General features: G+C 46.4%; 1 protein-coding gene across 3 annotated transcripts in view; it reads left to right on the top strand.

Annotated features, from left to right (window-relative positions):
• Positions 1–24,684, top strand: part of NKAIN4 (sodium/potassium transporting ATPase interacting 4) — a 50,428-nt gene that overhangs the window by 24,086 nt on the left and 1,658 nt on the right. Inside the window, exons 2-7 of one of the 3 annotated variants that reach the window (XR_010723288.1) lie at positions 436–573; positions 1,096–1,176; positions 9,549–9,746; positions 17,527–17,587; positions 20,632–20,716; positions 24,525–24,597. Coding sequence is in view for 2 of the 3 variants with exons in the window: in XM_066198936.1 (XP_066055033.1) it covers positions 436–573; positions 1,096–1,176; positions 9,549–9,746; positions 17,527–17,587; positions 20,632–20,716 (563 nt within the window). In the remaining variant the exon portion in view is untranslated. The remainder of the gene's footprint in view (positions 1–435; positions 574–1,095; positions 1,177–9,548; positions 9,747–17,526; positions 17,588–20,631; positions 20,717–24,524; positions 24,598–24,684) is intronic. The other 2 variants (XM_066198936.1, XM_066198937.1) reach the window with 2 other exon arrangements.

The raw sequence follows: 24,684 nt of genomic DNA, 5'->3' as shown, positions 1-24,684 counted from the left end.
GGATGTATGCTGGAGAGGAGAAACACAGGAGGTGTCAGGAGTGATGGAGTGATGCTGAAGGCTCTGACAAATGAGCTCTAGAAAGTTACAGTGACATCTTTGTGAATGTATTTCACGTTCAGCATTTAAGATGTTACTCTCCCGCTTCTCCCCTGTGTCCTCTGCCAGAGCCCCAAAGTGCGCACCACGGAGGACTGCCCCACACAGCACTGGAGCTCAGCCTTCAGAGGAGCTGGGATGAGACCAGAGGGAAAGGGGGATGTGTCAACAAGCCGTGTGTCCTACTGACCTGGTTCAGAGGCAGCAAATTGCTGTGGGAACGGAGTCCCACCTTCAGCTGCCGCAGGGATTTGCTCAGGGAGCGTGTCAAACACTCTTGAGAACAAACACTGTGGGTGCAGAAGCCGTAACTCTCCTTTTCCTTCTCCCTTCCAGCTTGCTGCACTAGAGAGGCAAGTGTTTGACTTCTTGGGATACCAGTGGGCCCCTATCCTGGCCAACTTCCTGCACATCATCATCGTGATCCTGGGGCTGTTCGGCACCATCCAGTACAGACCCCGCTACATCGTGGTGGTGAGTGACACCTTCGGTTCCCAACCCCAGAGCCTGGCCCAGCTGTGCTCCAGGGGGATGTGGCACCTGATGAGGGACACAGCAAAGCCCCTGGGAGATGAGGCTCGAGCTCTGCAGGCTGTTCTAACAGGAGGTGGCTGGCTGTGCTCAGGGATCTGCTGTTCAGAGAGCTGTGCTTGTGCCAAACCTGGAAGGTTTCAGATAATTCTTGCTAGTGCTAAGGCAGCCCTGCCCAAACAGTGCCCAGCAGAGAGGGAGGGCAAGGGGCTGGACAAATGTAGCACAGGAGCTCTTCCATCCCTCCAGACTCCTGCCCCTGTGTGTCTTATCAGGCAAGAGAGCATCTGAATATGGAAAACAAACAGGGGAAGGAAAAAGGGATTTCAGTGCTGACTCAGGGCATTCCACTGCCCCCAGCTAGAGCACACATACCTCAATATAAATATATATATATATACACACTAATTCCAGTGAATTCCTAATGTTTATTGCCTGTCTCTCCCCAACCCCATTCCTTTCCAGTATGCCATCTGGACTGCAGTCTGGGTCACCTGGAACATCTTCATCATCTGCTTTTACTTAGAAGTGGGAGGGCTCTCGAAGGTGAGTGCCCAGGCTTTGCAGCAGAGGGGATGGAGCTGAGTGGGGAGGAGAGGCCTGGGTGAGGTGAGGGCTGGGAGCTGCCTGGGAGCACGTCCTGCCCTCCTGCCTGTGGAGAGGGCTGCACTGTCAGGGATGGGGGATACTGCTGCTTCTGTGGGAAACTGAGGAGCCACTGTTGATTTCTGGAGCTCTTGGTTGGTTGGTGGTGGCTGGAATAAACCCTGCCCTCACAGCAAGTGGAATGCATTTGCTTTCCAGAGGTGAGAGCAGGGCTGGCAGCAGCCCCATCCTGAGGGGAGAGGGGTTTGGGGGCCAATTCCCAGCAGAGGAGGCTGAGGAGGGATGGGAGGTAACCAGATTGCAGCTGATCCTCTTGAGATCTGAGACCACCTTGGCAAGAAGGTGTGTTCTGGAGGGAAGGAATGACACAGAACACACTGAGTGGGTTCTGCCAGCCTGTCTCAGGGAAGGGCTGCAGCAGGGTCTGGGTTCACCTGAACCAAGGACTTTGCTGGAACTCTACACCTGACCTGCTCTTGATATTTTTGTGCCTCCCAGTCCTGCTGAAGACTTGCTGCACTTCAGCAGCAGGAATAAATACCCGGTTGTTGCCACACCAGGCAAAATATTTCCTGCTGTACCTTTGGGGAGAGGCTCCCCTGTCTGCTGAAGAGAGAACATCCCTCCCCAGAGGGATCTGGCCCATCTCCTCGGGATGTGCCTTCCCTGCCTGAATTCTTCCTTCTTCAGTACAGTGGTGGTTACTCATGGCTGCTGGCCAGGGTGCTGTGAGTTAATGTGCAAAGCTCTTTGAAGACTAGATTAGCTGAGTATTGCTGTCTGCCTAATGAGGAGTGAGTCAGAAATAATAAAAACGGGAGGCAGGTCCTAAATTAAGCCTGGGCTGTAAGCAATGAATTAGGAGTGTTGCTGTAGCACAGCAGACTCAGAGTGACTGTGGGATGCAGGTTCATTTCAGAGCACTCCACATCTGGCCTAAATTCCCAGGTCATGCATTGGAGTTGCAGTCATAATTGGAATTGCCCTCTGGTTTTATCAGGCCTACAGCAAGTCAGGAGTGGCAGCCTAAATCCTTTGCAGATAAGAAAATGTAACTTCCTAATGTCTCAATTCATCTTCATTTCCCCTCTCAATTATCTCCAGAAACTTTTGAGGGAGTTCTTGCCCAAAACAGTGATTATTCATAGTCTCAAATCTCAGCCTGAGATGATCTTGATGATGACTGTGACCAACTAAAAAAAAAAGAATTTTATGTAACTGTTTAAATGTTCCCTTCTGCAGAGAAAATGTTGGCTTGATAAACTGCTCTGGGAGTTCCTCAGAGCCAGTGTTTGCTTCCAGCCAGCTGGAAACTCATGTTTGCTAATCCCAACCTGCACTGCAACACGTCAGGTTGCTGTTCTGCAATTCAAACAGCACCACAAACTCCTTTTTTTGTGCCACAGAGGAGCGTCACCTGGTAACCTTGCTCTCTGCTGGGGCTCATTTTAGCCAAGCCAGCACACAGAGAGGCTTTATTTAGCCTACAGGGTGACATTTGTGACTGGAGACGTTTTTTACAGATTTGGGCTGCAGTGTAAGTTGTTACTGACTCAGTGGACTTTCCTCTCGGGCTGCAATGAGAAATTAGTTCATTTAATGACAACCAACGAAACCAGGAGAGAATTTGTGCTTGTTTGGCTGTAAAGTAGTTGACAGCCTTGCCTCTGTTCTTAATGAGTTATTCTCACTTTAGAAAGCTGTTTTGTAAGGAAAACTAATGATGCTGCCTTCCATCCTCCTCCACTTCAACTGAAGTAATTTGGGTCTTTGTAGTGGCAAAACAAATCTTCACTTCCACAGGGGACCAAAAGATCCACCCGAAGCAGGAGCTGAGGTTTCTGTAGGACACTTCACAGGCTGGGCTCTCCTGCTGCACCTCTGGCAAGCTGATCCAAAGCCAGCTGGTGTTTCATTGATCTCAGTGGTGGGATCAGACCCCAGAAGGACATCTGGGCTTGGCTGTCCAAGTGTTGGGCAAGGGCAGGGCAGTGTTGGCAGGGAGTAGATGGCTGCAGGGCTGCAGATACCTCTGTGTGCCCCCAGGGCCCTCGGGAGGAGGCTGCCCTCTAGTCCTGACGAGAAGTCAAAGTCAAAGCTCATCGTGAGCCTGGCAGTAGGCAGGGAAATCACAAATATTGGGAGAAGAGCTTTGGTGGAGGGAGGCTGATGGAGCTGGTCTGATAAACACTAACTCATTAACTACCAGAACTAGGCATGAACAACACTGGGGAGTGCTTGGGCAGGGTTGTGCAAGTCTCTTAGGGGCCTGAGAGCTCTGAAGGTCTTCAGGGTGCTACTTCCTCTGTGATTGCTAGTGAGCCTGGGGGGTGGGAGAGTGGCAATCCTGCCAGCCCTGCACTGACCCTGCTGTGTTCTGACAAGGGCAGCCTGCCAGGGCAGGCTCTGTCAGCAGCTTATTTACAGTGAGAGAATGCAGAAAGGGCAAGGAGCTCGAGAGAATGGAGTTTGTTATCTTGGAGCCTGGTAATGACAGCCCAGTGCCACTGAGACAGGTGATAACTCAGGTGAGGTGAGAGAGGAGAGAAAAGATTCAAGTGTTTCTGATGTAACAGATTTAAGGAAAGCCCAGGGAATTGAAAAGATGAGGAAACAGTTATGTGCACTCATTGCAAACAATTCTTTGTGCTCTGCTGCCTGGATCTGATTTCACAGAGATGAAGGAATTCAGGATGGGAGCAGGGAAGTGCTGTTCACGAGAACAGGGACATTGTTCTTGTGCCCCCCTTGCTTTGGGTGGCTGGCTGATTTAATGAAGAGAAACCAGGGACCCCACAGTCGCATGTCAGCCCATGAGTGATTTGGCAAAGGGATTGAGACAATCTCTCAGTTATAAACCTCAGGTCATCAGTGGAATAAGGGCTGGTAGGTGCAATTTGGCTGTTTGCTTTCCCTTACTGAGGAATTGCTCTCTGTTACGTCCTTCCTCCGTTCTGTTGTCTGCCACCACTTCTCACCCTCTCTTTGCTCCTGTCTTTCACATTTCTTGCAGTGCCCCTTTACCCAGGTTATTCCAGCATGTCCATTCCATGTCTCCTGGTCGTGGAGTGGCTGAGGATGCTGTTCTGGTCAGCCCTGCTCAGGAGAGTTATAACTAATTACTAACCAGCTACCAATCACTAGTTACACTGAATTTTTTATTGGAAAGGAAAATACATTTCACTGATCACTGAATCTATTCCCTACTTCTTGGAAGAGCTGAACTGACTTGATTTCTGTCTTTCTATCCTGCCAGGGTTGTTTTTTCTTTTTTATCTTGGAATCATTTCTTAACAGGAGTAAGAGTGTGAAATATGGTCCAGCAGAACTCCCTTGGATGGCCAGACACAGGTGGATCAGCACAAGTGTCTAAGGAAGCACTTCCCTTGCTGCTGGAAGGGCCTCCCCAAGCACACAGCCTGTGCCAGCTTTCCTGGGAGTGCTCTGCCATCGAGCAGGCGAGTGCTGGAGCAACCTGGATTTGCAGGGCTGCTTCTCAGCGCTGGCAGGGAGGTGGTGATGTGTCTCTGAGCAGCTTTTGGCAGCATTGCCTTGCTGACTTGCTCTGCTCCTGCTCCTGAGCACACTTGCAGCTCCAAATGCTGTGCCACTGCTCTGTGGTGGGGCTCACAACCGAATTTCCAGGTTGCTGTTCCTTCTCCTGTCCCATCTCCCTCTTGTCCCCATGTCCATCTGGCCATTTGGGTGGGTGAATTGCTGGGAGCGAGCTCTGAAGTTTCCAGGCTGTGTTTGCAATAATATGTTAAGCTTCTCCCTGTCTACTCGAGCGTGAAACACATCCCTCCTGCAACCCCTCAGTCTGAGTTAATTATTAAAATCCTGCTGTTAAGACATATGAGCATATGTCTGTCCAGCTGCCATGCTGACTGACTCTTCCTTATGTACTTGAGAAATGTTCAGAGAGGTTTGAGGAACTGGTGTCCTGTATTTCAATGTATTCCTTTGTCTTTTCCCTCTGGAATTGTTCTTCTTGAATAGTGATTTCTCTTTTTTTTTTTTATTTTATCCTTCCTTTATATTCTCTCTTGTCTATGCACTGCTTTGATCTGAATCCAGAGCCGTGGTGGTCTAAATTTCCTCTTGAAATGGAAGCAGCCTTTGTGAGTCAAATGGGGGTTATTTGTATTTCAGAGAATCTGGATGGCATCTTGGGATGACTTTGTACCTGGTTAAAATACCAGGAGGACGGATAAATTCATGTGTACGTAAAACTGTCCCTCAACACCCTCTAAATTTAGAACTTGGAAGCCTGGGATTTGGCTTTTAAATGCTGTGGCATTGTTGACAAGCCCACTGAGAGACACTGGGAGTGTTTCTATGTGTCTCAAGGTGATGCAGCTACTCCGAACACAGGAATGAAAGATAAACATATTTCCTATTTTAATAAAAAATGTTTCCATCTAAAAAGATTTAAAATTATTCTGCTGTCAAGCTCTGGTGGCTCCTAAACGAGGTTCAGTTTGTTCCAGAGCTCTCCTAGTGTGGTTTTGCCTGATAATTAAGGAAATTTGGGGGAGGCAGTTCAGAAGGCTGTTAACAACAAGAAATAAAACCATCTCTGGTGGTGTCCCTTAGAAAATAATTTCAGCACAGCTTTCAGGAAGCTATTTTAGCAAAGGAATACAGCTGGCTCCGTGGGCGTTGGAGGTAGGTGTGAGGTTCCCGTGGGACACGCTGGGGAAAACAGGCTCTGTGAGATGGAAGTGCTGCAGTTCCAGCGCTGTTGTCTTCCCTCTCACCGTGGTGGCAGACGGGGGGCAGCCACATGCTGGTCACAGTGAGATGTGGGTTTTTTGGCTGCCCTTCAAGGTGCTCCCGGGAAGGAGCTCGGAGCTCTCCTGGCTGGTGTTTCCCTCCAGGCTGGAGGTCAAAGAGGCGGTGATGGCCTGGCAAGGGACGAGGAGGGGCTGGGCACACACACATCCCTCTCCCCGCAGCAGGGCTGGCTCACTGCTGGGGCTGATTAACATCTCCCGACCCACATTCCGCTTCTGGGAGCATTTCAGTGTGTTTAGATTGCAAATGCATCGCAGAGAGCTTTTGGGAAACAGCTGTTCCCTCAACCTTCTTATAACTGGCTCTTTTCTCCTGATTTTTGTGTGCCGTTCTAATTCATGGTTTCGCTTCTCTCCAGCTGTATTCTCACAAACGAAGCTGGCAAACCACGGGAGACATCCCGGAGTTGTTTTCATAGTCTCCCAGCAAGCTCTGAGCAGCGGGAGGTCAATTAAGGGATTTTCTTGAGTGCTCTTTTTATTGTGCCCCATCACACAGGTCTCCCCCGAGGGCATCCGGCCAGGGATGGAGCAGCTCTGCTCTGCATGTGGAGACCCTCTCGTTCCTGCTGCCCTCCGTGCTCCAGACAGGGGCTGCTTCAGGAAGGTGGCTCTGAACGCAGCGACGTTCCCTGACCCCCTGTGCAATCAGTATTCACTTTCCATCTCTGAGATGGATGGCTCATGAGTTCGAGGCATTGGTGCTTTCAGAATCCAAATGTGCTCAGTTGTGCCAATCTGCTCTTCACTGATGTATAACTCTTTAATTTTTTTTAAATTTTTTTTTTCTCTTTTGCTCAGAGCTGGAGTGTGACTGTGGGCAAAAAGCAGTGAGTGCTGGTTAGGACCTCCTGTTCCTCCACCTGCCCACCTCCAGCCACACCTGTTCTGCTTTTTCAGGCTGAATTTACAAGCAAGTGCAGCTTCTGCAGCGAAGTTAAGCCAGAGCCAAATCTCTGAAAGCTGACAAAAGGGAGACTCTAGAAGGAGAGCAGCCTGTTTCTTACCTTGCCAAATGCACACTGATGGCTCTGTGAGGAGCAGAGAGGACACTGAGGGGTCTGTCTGCATCAGTGAGGCAGAAGGTTTGGGAAGGCACCATCTGTGAGCTGGGAGAGGGAAGCTCTGGGGACTGAGGTTGGGAGTAGATCCTGTGGTGCCCTGGGGAACAGCTTTGGTTCGGTGCTAATGGGGGAGCCCCAGGCAAAGGAACAGGAATTCACTTGGGGGGTTTCTTGGCTGTTTTGGAGGTTTCTTTCTTTCTTTGTTCTTTTTGTGGGGGTTTGTTTTGTTCTTTGAGAAAGATGATTGCTTCTTTCCCCAACCAAAGCAGTGAGTGGCTTGTGAGACGGAGAGGAGCCCAGCCACTTGGAGGCCTGGCTTTGGCTGGGGAAAATCCCTGAGCCTCACAACACACAGACTTGGGGGGAAAAGAAGCAGCTTTGCAGAAAATCTGTTATTTGGTGACTTTCTGAGCTGTGTGTGGGTGCCTGAAGGGTGAAGCCCAGGAGAGGGCTAAGCTCCCAGCTGTTAATGGAGTTTTTCCCTTTCTCTTTGCTATTCTGCTGCTTTTGCCCTGGTGCCATGCTCCATCTCGGTGCCCTCCTCCATCTCCTGTAGAGCTCATGCCATCTGCTGTGGTGATTATGTCAGGAGCTTGGCAGCTGTCTTCTCACTTAATCGTCCACATTTCTCAACACGTGCTTCCTGCAGCAGATTGGAATCACGGCTCTGCAGGCTGGTTTGGGGTGTCTGTGGTGGACAGAGGGTCCCCACACAAGGGGCAGAGTGGGGCCTGTTCAGTGGTTCTCTGGCTGGCAGTCAGGTTCCTGCCCCGTGACTCCAGTTTGGCCCTGGATGTGCTTTTCAGTGTCTGTGTTTTATATCTGCAGGACTGCCTGGCTTGGCTCCTGTGTTGGCTGTGGAGACAGGCCCTCTCTCCAGAGGGTCATTTGGAACAGGGGCTTGGATGAGCGCCTCTGAATCTGTTTTTCCTTTTGACTCCGAGGGGAGCTGCCACAAAGGAGCTGCCATGTGAGGTTTTCCATGTTGGGAAGTGTGAATACCCCAAGCTCTGAGTGCTGCTGTTCTGGGAGCCATAGCTTTCCTCCCGGGGCTCTGTAGGACCCTGGCATGGGCAGTGTGAAATAGTTTAGGGATAGGTGCTAAAACCTTTAGTAATGGGTGGGTGATGTGTGTATATCCAGCATTCATCCCTCTCTGCAGAGATACAGATTCTCTGCCTTCAAATTTTTTAATCTATTATTCAGAGTAAAACTTCCAACCACTTGCCTTGTTTTTTGGTCAAAAGGGATTGTTGATTCTGCATCAAAGTGACCTGAGAGGACCTCAGGGGCAGCCAGCACTTGGCACTCATCCATGAAGGGTTGCAGCTGTTCAACCAGTCCTGAGTTTGTCTTTTACCTGCAGGAGGGCTTTGCCATGTCCTGCAAGCTCAAAATCCCAAAGCTGTTCTGTGTATTCCTGTAAACACTGTGCTTTTCTCAACTGTGAGCAAAGTGTGGTCATTTTTAAACAAGCACCTGGCTGCACACCAAAGCCCTGCACTCCTTGTGTGGCATTTCACTCTGCAACCCCCCAGGTGGTTTAGAGTGTTTACCTAGCAAGGACAAGGGAGCAAAACAAAAAACCTCTCGAGGTAAAGTTGATAAGAAATTGCAGGGGAGGTGTTTACAGGAAGCTGCAGTGAGCACTGTGAGGTCAGCTCGGCTGGGTAGGCTGACCTGGGGCTGCCAGGAGATGCAGAAGCATCAGATGTGAAGAGTGTGGAAGGAAATCAGGCAGAAATGGTACAGGATCTTGTCAAACATGTTAAAAGCTAGGAACACAGGAAGATCTTTTGGGTTTTGAAACTCACTTTGGGGTTATGAAGTTCGTATTTTTCAGTTGCTTGTGTTGATTCCCATGCTGGGAAGAACCTGGCAGGACACTTAGTGCTGCCTTGTTTACCTTGTTCCTCTAGAGTTACAGGGTTCATTTCCCAAACCCAAAACTTGAGGGTTCTTTTCTGGGTGAAGAAACCACTAGCAAAATGTTCTTGGGTCTGCAGCCTGTGTCTAAACTGTGCTACAGAATGGTGAGATAGATTTGTTGCAGGGCTGCCTCGGGAGTGGTTCTCACCACAGCAGCATGCCTGGGAAATATGCTTACATTAGACAATAGGAGGAAATTCTTCCCTGTGAGGCTGGGGAGGCCCTGGCAGAGGGTGCCCAGAGAAGCTGTGGCTGCCCCATGCTTGGAAGTATTCAAGGCCAGGCTGGACAGGGCTTGGAGCAACCTGGGATAGTGGAAGGTTCTTTAGGGTTCCTTCCAAACTAAATATTCCATGATTCTATGAAGGAATATCAAGCCAAAGTGCTTTGATCTGTGCTAGCATTTCTGGGGAGTGGGGATCTCAGAAACTAAGTTTTCCATTGATTTAATACGGCCTCCATCTGGCAGCATGTCCGACACTCTCAGAGTAAACAGAGATCTCTTTGCAACTCTTCCCTTCAGGACAGCGAACTCCTGACATTCAACATCTCCCGGCACCAATCCTGGTGGAGTGAAAATGGCCCTGGCTGTGTAAGGAAGGAGGCTTCAATGTCAGGCATCAAGGGTCTGGATAACCATTCCTACATCTCGGTCATCGGCTGTGCCCTGGAGTACCGGTACATCGAGGTCATGCACAGCTCTTTCCAGATCCTCATCGCGGTGAGTGCCTCCCTGAGGGCCAGCAGCTCCTCAGGAGATGCTCTTTGGTTTTGGCTTTTTTGCAGGCACAGAGGTCTTTTTGGTATTGCCTGATTGCAGAAGCCTCTGTAAATGTGTTTTGTTTGATTGTTCCCCTGTTCTCTCTTACAAAAAATACTGCTTGGAACAGTCGGAAATGGATATCGGCCACCTGGGGCCTGAAGTAATGCATCTGTGCAACCCTGCAGTAACAAAGGGTTCTGAATCCCTGTTGGGTTGTGGGAATTCATGCTTTGACAAGGACAGGGATCCTTCAGGAGGAGGGTCAACAGAAAAAGTTTTGACAGGACAAGAGGAAATGGCATCAGATTGCAGCAGGGAGATTTGGTTTAGATACTGGGGACAATTTCTGCACAGGAAGGGATGTAAAGGACTGGAACAGACTGCTCAGGGAAGTGGTGGAACCACCATACCTGGAACTGATCAGAAATGTGTGGATATAGCACTTGAGGACATGGTTTAGTGATGAATGTGGTGGTGATGATTGGTTGGTGATTGACTTGATCTTAAAAGGCTTCTTCCAGCTTTAATTCCATGTTTCTATGAAGGACTGATCCTATTCCCCATGACTCAGTGATGGGTGATGGAGCACATTTGTCGTGAAGAATCTCCAGAAAATAAAACCAACTTTTAGGAGGCAGTGAGCAGCATATTTTCCTTCTGCTGATACCCAGGATATATTCACTAGATGTTTTCATCCACTCTTTCCTCATCACAGTCTTCCTCAGGCGTTTGAAAGTACTCTGCAAAAATGCGGTGTCCTTAACTTTCACTGTTAATTGTTTCTCACTTTTCTGTGAAATTAACTGAAACAAAAAGTACATTGTGCCTCTCACTTCTGTGGTGCTCTTGCATTTTGTAGCCCACATCTCTAATCTGCTTTGGCTTGTTACTTTGGGGTTAAATGGCTTTAGTTACAAACGTGAACTGGGGAACCATTCACATTTTGGCTATAAAAAGAAAAGTGACTTGCCCTGTTTAAATGCTGAAGGATAACAAATAGAGATTTTTCCAAGTTTCTGGAGTGCCACATACTTCTCTGCACGTTTTTGATGCAGCTTCCTACTGTCCTGATCCTGCATTTCCTATTAGCTGGGATGGTCTGTGTGACCCAGTGAACTGGAGGGAGGGGGGAAGGTTCAGGATCCTTTCTTGCCATGTCACAGAGAAGAGGCAGAGGGAGAAGCTGCTGTTTCCTGAGTTGGATGGGCTCCCTGGCACGTGTGCTGGCTGTTAATATTCTGTCAGTTCTCCTTCGGGGCAAATGATCTGCATGAGTCTGTCTGTGAGCTGCTTCCGTGCCTGTGTGGGAGAAAGGCAAACCTGTGTGTCCAGGAGGAAACCTGGTGTCTTTTAGAGAGGGATTTTAGGGAGAACAGGACTGGTGCTGTACCTGAGTTTGGTGAAACAAGGGGCAGACTTTGCAGTCAAAATATCCCTTTTTAAAGCACAGAGGTTTCTCACTCTTAGCTTCCTTCCTGAGCTCCTAAGCTGGCACAGCCCCTGTGCCCTAGGCTAGAGGTTGAGCCAACAAATGGTCCTGAGTTTGTTTGGAGTAGATATTTGGTTTTTGGCAGCTTACTGACTTAGGCACGTGGCCCTGGGCTAAGTGATCTCCCTGATATATAGAACTCTGTCTTTGGCAGTGGCTTTTCCTTTGCTTCTTCCCAAAGGCACATGACAATATCCTCTGTGTATCTGCAGAACACCACAAAGGGCCAGATGGGGAGGCAGGAGGGAAATATAAGACAAAACAGGATTTAGGGAAATGCTTTTTCTCTCTTTCTCATCTTTTAAGGTGCAATAAATTTTTGAGTCCTAAACCCTGGAAGTGGGGCTGGAAATAATTGTAGGCAAGAAACCCATATGGGCTGAGCTATGCAGTGAACTAAATTTCTACTTGTCCTCTAATAAAAGCAGAGTATTGAAGCCCCAGGTCTGTAGCTGCTGCTGCCTCTGAAATGCTCATGTAATTTTGTCAAGTAGTGGGAGAAATGGAGCTTTTCCCCTGTTCTTTGAGGTCAGGCAAAAAACAAGTCTTTCTCCCTCAGACCTTGCCTGGAAGCAGTCAGCCAGTTCTCTCCCTTTTTACTCTCTGAGGGTCAAACTCTTTGATCCCCGCCAGTATCTCTTTCTGTTCTCTTTATCTCACTTTGAGGCAGGTTTTATTACGGGCAGCTGTCCCCAGAGTGCTGGCAGGTACAGTGCTGCAGACAGGCAGGGACACAGATCAATAGCACAAAAACACAACCAGCAACTTGAAGGCTCAGGGGATGCAGCAAGAGACGTGACCTAGTTCCCTCCTTGGCTGAGACCAGAATAGTCAGTTCCCTGTTAGGAAGGGCAAGGGACAGCAAAATTGTGCTCTCAGTAGTTTGGTTTTGCTTTGTCTGATGGTTTTTAGAAGTTGTGGGGTGAGGGGGTTTGTTCTGCTCGGTTTGGTTTTCACCCCGGATGCAGCACTGTGAAATCCACGCTGGTTGAATAGGCAGTGCCCAACTGTGAGCACTTTATTTTTTTTTTTTTTTTATTATTATTTTCTTTTTTCCTGGAAGTTCCAATTCCTTGGGATTACTGCGGGACTGTACTGCAGGGTTGTGTACTTGGGGCAAGGCTCCCTGAATTCAGTCTTGCATGCCAAAGGAGAGGGAGAGCAAACCTGGACCCATATGGTGAGCACAGTGTTGGCTGTCAGCTTGACTCCTGCTGATTATATCATCCTGCTCCTGGGCATACATTTGAGGATACATAAGGTCTCAGTCTGCTTCTGCTCAGAGCTTGTCTGTACTCCTTGAAGGCAAAAGCAATTCCTTTAATCTGGAATGCAATCAAACTTGGGCATATTAGTCACCACACATGATACAAGTTGCTCTAGGGCCCAGTATGAAAATCTTTCTCAATGCTTTAGCACAAAACACATGGGAGGTAAAAGCTCATTGTGGCAACATCTAAAAGTCTGTCCTGGTATAGAAATGAACTGCAAAGATAATCCTACCAACCCAGGTAGGAAATGCAGCAGCAACTCCTTTGTCAAGATAAGAATCTGCTTTGCTTTTGCCTTAGCAAGGATTCATCCTGCACGTCCCCAGCTCTCCAGCCAGCAGGGAGAGGAGCGATTCCCAGCTCTGAAATACCTGGCATAGCTCTGGGCTCTCCATATGGTACTTCTGGGAGTGGGGAGGGTTGGGCTTTTCCTGAGGCTGCACTGAAAGGGGTAGAAATTGGAAATGTCTTCCCAGCCGGCAGAACTCGCTGCCTGCCTATCTGTTGTTTTCACTCAGACTGACAGGTTGGAAGGTTCCCAGGGAGGCAGCAAGGCAAGCCTTGACAGCAGATGTTATGTGAGAACCAGTGTACAAGAGAATGCCTTGCTCTCTTGGCAGAAGGTAGATTTTCAGTGGTTGTAATTGCATCCAAAGAGTAAAGAAGGTCAAGGAATTAAAGGATTTTGATTGCCTCTCTTTGGCTATCTGGTCACAATAGCTCTTTCACAAGCTGGATTTTTGCTTTCTCATAGCAGGCTTCCCTTCTTGCACTGATGCCAGTGTGCACCTTTCATTAGCACTGATTAGAAGTGAAGCCTAGAAGGCATCTCCCTGAAAGAAGAGACTTTGCACCTATTCTCTGTGGTGGAAAAAGCAGTGGCAAGTTTGTCTATTGAGAGAAGAGTTGGAGAATCTTCACTAGGACAGAGGTAGACTACAGCTAAGGTCTTACACGAGTAACAGTAACACCTCCTAAAATTTGCCTTCCCATCCTTTGCGTATTTTGCACACTTGCAGCCAGCTGGTCCCTTTCTCCATGTTTTTCTCTAATTTCCTCCTTCTGGCTCCAGCGCCTTCACTCAACGCTGCTGTTTTATGAGCATTTTTTCAACTCTCTGTTAAAAAGTTAACTTCAGAGGACTGAGGGGCAGGGGGATGCTCAGACATATATTTCCCTCATTCCCTTGGGGCACACTTGTCTCTTCTAGTCTTTCCCACCCTGATTGCCTGCAGAGTGCTTGGGGCACCCCAGCTCCATCCTCTCTTGCGGGGCAGCGTGTGCGTTCCCAGGCTGACAGAACACACCTGCCCTCAACATGTGTTCCTAATAAAAAGTTTAATCGGATCCTTCTGCAGCTTGGAGAAAGCTGGTACTGCACATGCAGAACAAGCAGAGAAACAGCAGCAGGGGCTAAAGCCCTAGAACATTCTTTGGGGAATTAGAGCAGTGGCTTAGTGTCATTTTACATCGCTGACATTTCCCCTCCTCTTCCACCTGCCCGATGTAATTTGCAAAGATCCAGGAATTGTTGGTATTTCCCTGGGATACAGAGCTTAAACCCCTCCTTTGTATTGAAATCAGCAGGAGCAAGGGTGAAATTATTCCAAATTGTTGACTTGTGTGAAGCTTCCTGTTCTGTGTTAATTGCTGATAAACTGGGTGATGTTTGGGGGCTGGACACATCGTTATCAAAGATGCAATTGGAAGGGAATTTCTGGTGTTTCTTGGAGTCTGCTCATTCCACACTCCAGCAGACTCTTCTAGGGGAAAGACTGGACAATAGGAGCAGCATTTCTCCTCCTTAGCTCTATTCATAATTTATTCCAAAGGTGAGGCATGGGGATTCCTGTGAGTTCAGTTAACCCTTGGGATTATTTAATTTGAGGTTATTTAATTACAGATGAATCCTTTAGAGTATGTAATTACAGTTTAGGTCAGCACACAAAAACCTGGAATTCATATTTATGTTGTACGTCTCTTCCCCCCTTGCCACTGAAACTCTCGTGTTCTGGCCAGATCACAAGACAAAACTTCTTTGAATAAAAATTTCCATTGATTAAGCAATTTTTGAAATGCTGAAACGCATCTAAAGAAGGAATGGATTATAAAGTCAATAAAAAGTAAATTTTAAACACTAAGCAGATGATTTTGAAACAAAGCCAGAAGATGGAAGGAATCAAAAGAGAAAACCCTCCACTCCAGTGAAGCTGGAATTCGAGATTTAGGGAAGTTCACTTAATTCACTAGTTTTTGATTGGTTGGGTTGTTTTTCTGAATGCAAAAAGTCACCTTAGTCGTAAAGTGAGAAATGTATGGGGTGAGCAGAGTGATGGTTGAGGGTTATGGGGCATTAATTTCTGTGCAAAACAAACTTCCCAAGTCAATCACATTGCTTGGTGCTTCTGAACCGTGAAAAATGTCCAGAGCTTTATCAAGTTTGCTGTGACAGTACAGCTGATAATTGCTCCCAACTCTGCTCCTAAACTGGGTAGGTAAATCATTTTCATTGTTAATTCTATCAGGAGTTTCCTGACACAGGTACCACATAAGATTTGTGTCTACGTGTTATAGAGCATAATAATGGTGAGTGGATTTTGGGCTGCCACTTGGCATGGCTGTTAACCCAAAGTTCCCACTCTGAGAGGTGATAGGAAATCTGGGGAGGGAGAAAACCGTCCTAGAGTTCCTTTGGAATCAGGGTGTGTATTCAGGATGCATCTTTCCTGCCTGGATATTTGTGTGTGTAAATTGCGTGATTTGGCCCGATGTAAGAGGCTGGATCTTGCAACTCTAAAAATGCTCGAGCAAGTACAGAGGATGTGTGTGAGCACACCCCGAATTTGTTACTTGGGTTCAAATGCCTTTATGCTGGAGATCAGGGTGTGCAGAAGGGTGGTTGGACGTCTCTTGGGGTGCGGGGACGTGCAGGAAGCACCCATGTTTTCCCAAAAGCATCTGGTTCAGATCCCGCAGCCCGGGGATGAGCGGGTGTGTCCCGGCTGCGGGGAGCGGCCCCGGGGCTTCAGCACCACGGCCAGAGCCGGGCCGGGAGTCCTGCGGCCCTTTGGGGTGGGAAAGTGTCCGAGACCAGGGAGCTCCCCCAGCGCTGCCAAGCCCTCCACTAAACCTGTCCCCGAGTGCCACATCTGCTTGTCTTTTAAATCTCTCCAGGGATGGTGACTCCACCACTGCCCTGGGCAGCCTGTGCCTGGGCTGGATAACTCTTTTAATTATAAAATATTCCCCAACATCCAATCTAAAGCTCCCCTGGCACAACTTGAGGCCATTTCCTGTTGTCTGCTTGTTTCTTTGGAGAAGAGAGCGACCCTTACCTGGCTAAAACTTCCTTCCAGGGAGTCACAGGGAGCATTAAAGTCCTTCCTCAGCCTTCTTTTCTCCTGAGTCCCCTCAGCCATTCCTCATCAAACTCTTCTGTGCTCCAGACCCCTCCACAGCTTTGTTACTCTGACCTGCCCAAAACCTGCCACAAACTTCAGGAAAAAAAACCCAAACAATTTCCAGGTTTTATTGCATTACAGTACAAGCAATAGGAGAAAGGAAAAATCTGATGCTCTGTTTGGTTTTGATTTGTCTGCCTTAAACAGTGATAGTTCTATTCTGAGACAATTCTAAAAGGCAGCAGGTACAATTGGACTGGCCATTGCATGTGGCCAGAGGATTCATGTTTCCCTGTAGCTCAAGGAGCTTAGTCTGAAGCAGCCTTGGTTTCAGAAATGCCCAGCAGAGGAATGAGGGAGTCCTCAGAGCTGCCCTTCCTCCACTGAGGTTCTGGGATGTGCTCCCATAAGGCTCACCCAAGAGGAAAGGAGTGAGCTGCCTTCTCTTTCAGATGATTACAGAAAAACCTTCAAGGAAAAGCAGGGTTTAGCGATGCCACAAAAACATTCCATTTCCTCCCAACAAGGCATGTTTTGTCAGGGAGGGCTGGAGAAACCACAAACATTGTATAGCTCCCCAGCAGAAATCTCATTATCTTGCCTTTTGTTTTCGGGTGTGATGTATTTTTCTGTCATATTAAAAATGAATGGACTCTACTTTTCAAGCCTTCGCATGCATCATCCTGTCTCCACTTGGAGTGAGTCACTGTGTGTTACAGGCTGACTCTTGTTCCCAAGAATTGAGTTCACAGTGGAAAACAATTATGCCTCACAATAACTTTACTAACACAGTTACTGTCAACCAAGATCTCGCTAAGTGGAGTGTTATGTAAAGATGTAAAATGAAGGATGGAGAGGATATTTGATTAACAAGAAGAAGGCAAAGCAAAATAAGACCCTGCTGCATCTGGAATGCTTAACTCCCATAGTACCAGGAGTTTGTTTCTCTGTTTGGGCTGAGGAGCACCTTGATAGCGAGCGTGAAGGAGGCAGCTCTGATGCTTTAGAGCTTCTAGAAACCATTGAGTTACTAAAGGTTTTGGTGTCTCTGAGCATCTCTGCCAGTACAGCACCATTCTTATGGTTAACTAATTTTCTATCTCATCTGCATAAAAACTACTCACCTCTAATTGGTAATTTACCCCATGTGACAGGAGTGCTGAGCTGATGAGTTCTTGTCATTGAAACTCTGTGTCTCCTGGACATTGTTGTCTGTCCCACAAGGTTCCCTCCTGTATCTCCATCACTTCCTACAGAGAGTTAGCTTAGCACAGCAGTTGCAGTTTCAACAAAGCCAGCGCATGTCCTTGCCAATCATTCAGGCAACTGAAGGTGCTACTCTGAAGGTGAGGGTGGGTCTTGCAAGTTTTCCTTCTCGAGTTTTGGGTGTGTTCCATCAGTGCCTTCCCTGACACCCACACCTGCCCCCCTGCCTGCAGCAAATACGACTTGGCTCCACAGTTACAGAAATGCTGCCAAGCTGAGTGTAAATAGTGCTTGTTGAAGTTGTGCCCAGTGGGTTCTGACCAGGCTCACACTGGCTGATGCTAAAATGATTTATCCTCTCTCTTTTCCAGCTGGTGGGCTTTGTGTATGCCTGTTACGTGGTTAGTGTTTTTACAGAAGAAGAAGACAGCTGTAAGTATTTATCAACAGATCCCTTGGCGAAGGTTTTAGTAAATTTTATTTCCCTCTCAGATGTTTGTCTGTCAGGACTGAGCTGCCATCAGACTTCTTTCCTTCTCTGCCTCTGTGTGTTATGGCTCTAATTACCCTTCAAGGATCAGCTATTTTTACTGTGAGGGTTTTTTTCCCCCGTGTCACTCTGTGTTAGATTCTGTATTTCTGCTACACTTAGGACACAAAAAGAGCTTGGTTTTGGCTTCTCAGCTGGACTTAGCTTTAGAGAAACTGGGCAGCTGCTTCTGTTCTCAGGCTCATACAGCCTGAGAATAATGGTTCTGAAATATTACTGCTGTGATTAAAAGCACCTACAACAAAGCTTTCAGCCCAGGGCTCAAGTGGGAGACCTGCTGAGCCTCATGTGCCACAAGCTGAGGATGAAGCAGATCATGAGAGTTCTTGCCAAGAACCAATCTGACCACTTAATTTAAGAGCAGAGGAAGTGCTGTGTTTGAATTACGAGGAGGAAGGAGCCAGCTCCCTCGTGTTGGGGACACAAATCTCTTCAGTGACAGCCAGTCACTGTGACCCGTGTCAGGGGAAAGACTCACAGCTTTGTGGGGCCTGTGCAGGTACCCACCTGCTCATGGATTGCTCTGTCCCTCTAAAACACCCTTCGAGACCAATAATTTTACAAACAGAAAGATGGATGCATAGAGTTAAAGTAAATGCAAAGTTGGATTTGTTTTGGCAATGTGTTGGGTCTAAGCCAGTTTACTCCAGCAGAGGATCTCATCCAAAGGTTTTACATCGAAGTGTCAATTCTTTTAAGGCATTGATTAGGTTTGTGCCAGCAGCTTTGTTGTTTGAAAGAGCAGCTGGCATGGAGGAGAGCTGGAAAACAACAGCTTTGAACTGAATATTTGAAAGTATGTGAAGAATGTGTTTTCATAGGAGCGAGAGGAGATGCATTACTTATCTGCCTTGTCCTTATGTTTTTTTTCTTCCTTCCTTCCTGGCTGAACTCATTCTCCTGGCTTTATTGATCATTTCTTTCGAGCTTGGCAGTGCACTTAGAGAAGGTGCTACATTATAGTAATATATTTTAAATTAGGCTATAGCTCTTCTATTAGCTAAATAGCTCCAGTTCTGAGCCCCTGCTGAATGTTGTAAAGCAATAACTTGACAGAACTCATTTTTATAGTAGGGATCTGTTAGGAGAGGCAACAACATGGAAGGAAGCTTTATCTAGGAAACACAGAGCTGGTAATTTCAGGATATGTATTTTTTTTCCCCACTAACAAATTCACTTTCCCTCCCAGTTTCCCAGCTTGGAGTTAAAATGCCAGCTTGAATAATTAACAATGACAAACCATCAATATTTCACACTCACAGGGGTAGATCCTTCCAGTGACCTGAATAAATTTGAGCTGCGTTTTAATTTTCTCTTCCATTTGTGGTTTCCTTTAAATGTTGCTTTGATATGCAGCATGAAGTAATTATAAGTGCTGAGGCACATTAATCAGGAAGCTCATGCTAACGTGATTTTCATGAGAAAACACAGCAGTAGGGACCTACTAATGCTGAATTGTGGGCAAGAATATTTTAGATGTGCTAATGCAATGTATTGAATCACAAGGAACCACGCTTAAGATTTTTTTTTGTTGTTAAAGTGTCTAGGATTTTGAGTGCCCTCATGCTTGCATGTTCAGCTGATAAGACTTGTGTTTGTTCAAGGCACTCGATAGTTACTGAAAATTGCAGTTCTTTAAAGTTTCCCAATTTAGGCATTCCACAACTGAGGTAATAAAGTTAATGTCTTGGGGATTTTTAAATGGCAGCCTGTTTTGATTTTGGAATACTCAAGTGCTTTCAAAAGTGGCCGAGAAAAGGTAAAGTTTCACTGAAACTATTTGGGAATTATCCCCACAATTAACTTAGAACCTCTAGAGATTTCACGCATTACCTATCAGTTATCCCAAAATCACAGTACCAGCATGAAGCTCTCCATCAAAATGGAATCTGGCAGAGTCTGTTGTCCTTAGGTTTCTAAATATATTTTAAGAAGTTTGGGTTTTTTCACATCCAATATATTAGTAAATATTTTTTCCATTATTTGATCAGCAAAACACTCAAACCTCTTCAGCTTAAATTTAAAATAATAGTGCCACCTTCAGGAAAGAAAAATAAACAGGCACTTAAATAGTTAATAAAACTCTCCATTTTTTTTTTTTAATGGCAGTTGGACAGGATGGTTTTCACGCTTCCATACAAAATGTACTAACTTGGCACCAGAAACGATCCAAATTGGGTCTGTTTTAAGGGGTTTTGCAAGGCCTGAGAGGTCAGTCACAAATCAGAGCACCCCACACCCCTCCTGCCCTGACTCTGCTGGCCAGCTTGGCCTGAAGTCCGGGGAGCTGAGACAGCCTTGGAAAATTCTTCCCTGGTTACTGAGGGAATTGTCACTTAGAGCTGTCCCTGCTGAGTTACGCTGCCCCTCCGTGGGCGCTGGAGAAGGGAAGCATTGTTCCCATCCCTGGGCAGTTAAAAGAAATTGAGTTGGCAGAGGGGATGCGAAAAATACCAGAGCTGGAGATAATGAGGTGGTTGCAGTTTTCCAAAGCTGCCGTTGTCTTGCAGGAAAGACAAGTGGGGCAAGAAAATTCCCACTTCACTGTGTGACCTTCATGGGGAGGGTTGTGCTGCCAACTTCTCCCTGGCATTCGCTCAGGAGCTGTTCCTCAGCTTCTTCCCCTCGGCTCTGGCTTTGTCTGCTCCTCTCACGTACGGTCAGAGCCTGGTGGAAGTACCCAGGGAGGCTTTTCTAGAGCCTTTTGTTAGCTCTGCTTTAAGTTTTGTGTTAGCTGGAATCTCCTCTTTGGCTCGCTCACGCATCCCAGGATATCCCAGAAATCCATACCTGAAAAAAATCACTTTTCTGTTCTGTCATTAATTTTTTGTGTTTTATGCCATGACATGCACCAAGCCTTTCTTTCATTTCCTTCCAACTTTCTGGCCATGTTTGTTTGTTTATTTGAGTTTCGATTTTTTTTCAGTTGATTTCATTGGTGGATTTGATCCATTTCCACTCTACCATGTCAATGAAAAACCCACCAACCTTTTGTTCAAGCAGACATACCTGTAAGTATCATCTGTGCTAAGAGACTCCACCTGTTCTTGGTTTCATGGGTCAAGGGTACCACATGAAAAAAACCACAGGGGTTTTTCTTCCTTGCAGGTTGCTTTTCCCAACAGGCTTTTCAGGCATGGAAGAAATTAACACCAGAAGGGTTGAAGCTGCCCTTTCTCAGCTCCAGAATTATTTTAAATTCTGTTGCCTCCAAGAATTGAGCCTTGCATGTGTGGGGCAGCCCAAGAGTTCAGCTGAGAGCAGAAAGGGGGGTTGTTCTCAGCAGCTTCTCTCATACCAATAATGAAGGGCCACTGTTGGATTCCCATTTCTGCCCTCTGAGGCACAAGATCACAATTTCACTCTGTCCACTTAAAAGCTGGTTCTTAATGATATTCTCAAACACAAAGGCCAGTTCTGTCTGTTCAAAGCAGCAATGAGATCTGATTTTATATTCTTTAAATTGATCTGCAAGCGGCAGTTCAACACGTGGAAGTTTTTCACAGCAGCTGCTGAGGGAGGCTGTTTTTCAGGAACAATGTTACCAGGCTCCTGCCAAAAAGAAGGATGTAAGGATGGTGGGAAAGAGTGGGGCTGAGGGAAGAAAAACTTCCCTGAGGTGGATTGGTTGATGTGCCCCTCTAATTTCATAAGGACTTACTGCCCACTTTGTCACTGCAGCACAAGATCAAGAATACAAGTAATTTTTGCAAAGCCATTGAATTCCCTGTAACTTTGGGGGTTCTATAGTGTTGTTACAAGAGATGCTACAGGAGATTAAATATTGATTTCTCTCTCATTTTGTCACAGCGGGGTGGAATTTCTCATAGTCTGCAGAAACTGTGCAGCTTTAAGCAGCTCCCTGATTTACTAGCTGGATGCAGCAGTGTGCTGAAGAAGCATCACATTTTTACAGTACAGGATTTGGGCTGCTTTTTTCTTAAAATGACCAGTTCGGCTTGTGAAAGAAGCTGTCACTTCTAAATGAAGATTCCTACGGGGGGAGATTGTAACATGAAGAGAAGTTAGCAGTGTAAAACTTTCTTTTAGGGTCTCAGTAAGAGGGGAAGCTGCTGCTCAAGTCCTCAGATAATTTTGTTGTTCCTCCCTCCTGTTCTTTAGCCCGTCGCTTCTCTGTTGATATTTTCTGCCAGCACAAAATAATATTTCTTTTAGGCTAACAGGAGGTGAGAACAGCTGCTGAGCTGTAGATAATGTGACCCTCTATAAATTTCAGCAGCCTCCAAATAGCAATTTTTGTTTATTTGTTTCAGCCTGTTGCCTTTTTTCCATGTGTGTGAATGGGAGCAAAGGGACAAAGGGATAATGAATTCCCAGGTTATGGTGCCATGGAGTGTTGCAGGCTGGGGCACTGACTGCCAGGTGCCCTTGTCCTGCTGTGAAAATCATTTAGTGATGACTTGAAGGCCTTTTTTGGTTTTTTTTACATCTTGTTCAAGAAGATGCAAAACAACAGGTACATCCAACTTACTTGAAATTTAATTTTTCAGAAGAGCTAAGGATCAGGAACATGAGCTTTCTGGTTTGAACTCCTTTCTGTTGATGGAAATGCTGAATGAAACCAAATTTATTTTACAACTGATCACTTGGAGCTGATTGCAAGCAGGAACTTCCATTTTAGGGTGGCATCACCCCCTTGTCTGCAGTCAGATGCATTTTCTGGGCTGCCACACTTCTCTGACAGGATCACTTCCTTCATTCCCTAATGGAATTATCCTGTTCACTCCAGTGTTACCTATCCTTCTCTGATGAGATCACACTTTCCTCCCACTGTGTCCTTTCCTGCATTTTTCTCTAGTCTCTCTTCTTCATATCTCTGAATTCCTGAGTTTTTAGAGATCTGAGAGCCCACAGAACAATGACATGAGCTGCCAAATTCAGTTTTCAAACTGTGCACCCCAGCTCTGGCCTTCAGCTTCCAGCCACAGACTGAAAGAAGTTCCTAAATACCTTTGCCTCCTGCTAGGAGGAAAAAAAACACCTCCCAAACTGTTACTGATAATAGGCGCTTCCACACCATAATCCAGTTATGTCCCAGCTTTATTTCAATGATCTCCCTGATCTCAGCTGCGTGCCTCCAGTTAGTGGAAAACCTCACAATTTTTTCAAGTCAGGTGTTATTTTTCTCTTTTAAAAAAAGCCAGCAACAACAATCAACCGTCATTTTGTAACTGTTGTTTACAAAGGCAAGATCTAAGAGTGCCCATGTCAATTCACACCTTGAACACTCGCACAGCAACAATGGTATTCTAAAAATAAAGTTATTTTTGTTTCAGGTTCCACAACTGCTTTTGCTCCACATTTTCCTGACTCCAGTGGAGTTTGGTTGTGATAGTTACTGCTTGAAGTCACAACCTCAAGTAAAAGGGGCTCAAATTATCATGAAAAAAAAAGTTCTGGAAGTTTAACGGTGCAGAAGAATTACCCTCAATCTCACTGCTGATTACCAATCAAGGCACCACACTAATTATTTAATAATAATATATTAGCACTCTTGATAGAGGACATTTTAAAGTCTTCACTGCCTGAGTTTCTGTGACAAAGTACTTATCCAAAGGATGGTAAATCACTTCTGGAAAGACAAAGTTGCTCACCTGAGGCTAAACCTGAGAGTATTTCCAGTGAGTTTTTAGGAAGAAAGTGTTGAACTCTTTCTCCTCCCTGAACTGATACACAATTTCAGGTTGTGTCTGCTGGCCCCCCTTGTGCTGCACAGGACAGGACCTCAGCTCTAGGTTGCTTTTCTTCCTGTTTGTTCATTTCTAGTAACAGAATTCTTATCACCTGAGGCAAAAGAGCATTTTTGCACCAATAACTGTGGAAGTGCTGGCCAAGCCAGCTTTGACATTTCTCACTCAAGCTGTTCTCTCCAAGCCCCTGCACTACCTGCCAAGTACCCAGAGCATCCTGAGCATTTGTCAGCAGCTCCTGCCTGCTGAATCCTTTCAGTTTTCTGACATCACTCTCTGAATTTGTTTCGGAAAGCAGCACTGTGCAATCTCAATTATAAAGCAGAATAGCCTCAAAGCATGATCTTGTGCACAGGGTAGTGCTAAATCAAGAACCTGCTGGATGACAGGAGGTGCCCTCTGTTTATTTAAAAGGTTCAGGGACAAGCACTGGATCTTCCTGCCTTGCAAGACTGTGTTTTTAAGGCCAAGCAGTGAATTGCACCTTTGTGAGGCTCCAGCCCTGGACCGTCATCTGGCACCTCAAGCACTACATCACATGAGGGGCTCCAGAGCTTTAATTTGAGCCGTGTAGCCAGATTTTATGGACTTTCCTTTCCTCAGATCTACCAGTGGAAAGGGCCCTGTGTTAACACAGGGTGTGACTTTTATCAGATGGAGACCTCAGTATTGACAGAGCTGCAACAGGAGGTATTGGTTAATTGAGGGATCTGAGGCTGCAGTTGGCAATTGCTCACTCTAATGGTCCCTGATCAATCTTTTGTGGGGCACTGTCTGCTGGCCACAGGCACGAAGCAGCTGTGAGCATTAAAGGACTTGTCCCCATACAACCATCATCCCTTACTGGCTTAAAGTGGGTTCTTCAATACACCAATATGTACAAGTACACAAATAACATTAAGTCAAAAAGTCAGAATCCAAGACTGAAACACTGGAATAAGACCGAGGGGGAGGAAAACTCCTTATGAATTGTTTTCCCACCTATCTTCTCCAAGCTTTGACGGAGCAGAATAATTTACAAAGGAAACTTAAACAGGGAAAAAAAAATCCCACTTTGTTCTGAGGAGAGAGAAAACACAAAACAAAACACTTCTGCTTCTCTTTCTAGGTAGACTTTTTCCCAAACAAACAACATGAATTTGCAAACTCTTTTGATCATCCTGAAGCTGCATGTGTAAGAGGTGATGTTTCAGCCAAAAGCATTCACTCACCTTTACTGCTGGCTCCAAAAGTAGATCTGCTTATCCTGCTGCACCTACACCAAAAGC

This window comes from Chamaea fasciata, unplaced genomic scaffold (genome assembly GCF_029207755.1).
Source record: "Chamaea fasciata isolate MVZ Bird 193981 ecotype frontalis unplaced genomic scaffold, bChaFas1.0.hap1 SCAF_17, whole genome shotgun sequence".
NCBI lineage: Eukaryota > Metazoa > Chordata > Aves > Passeriformes > Sylviidae > Chamaea > Chamaea fasciata.
This window is presented reverse-complemented; position numbering and strand designations above follow the sequence as displayed.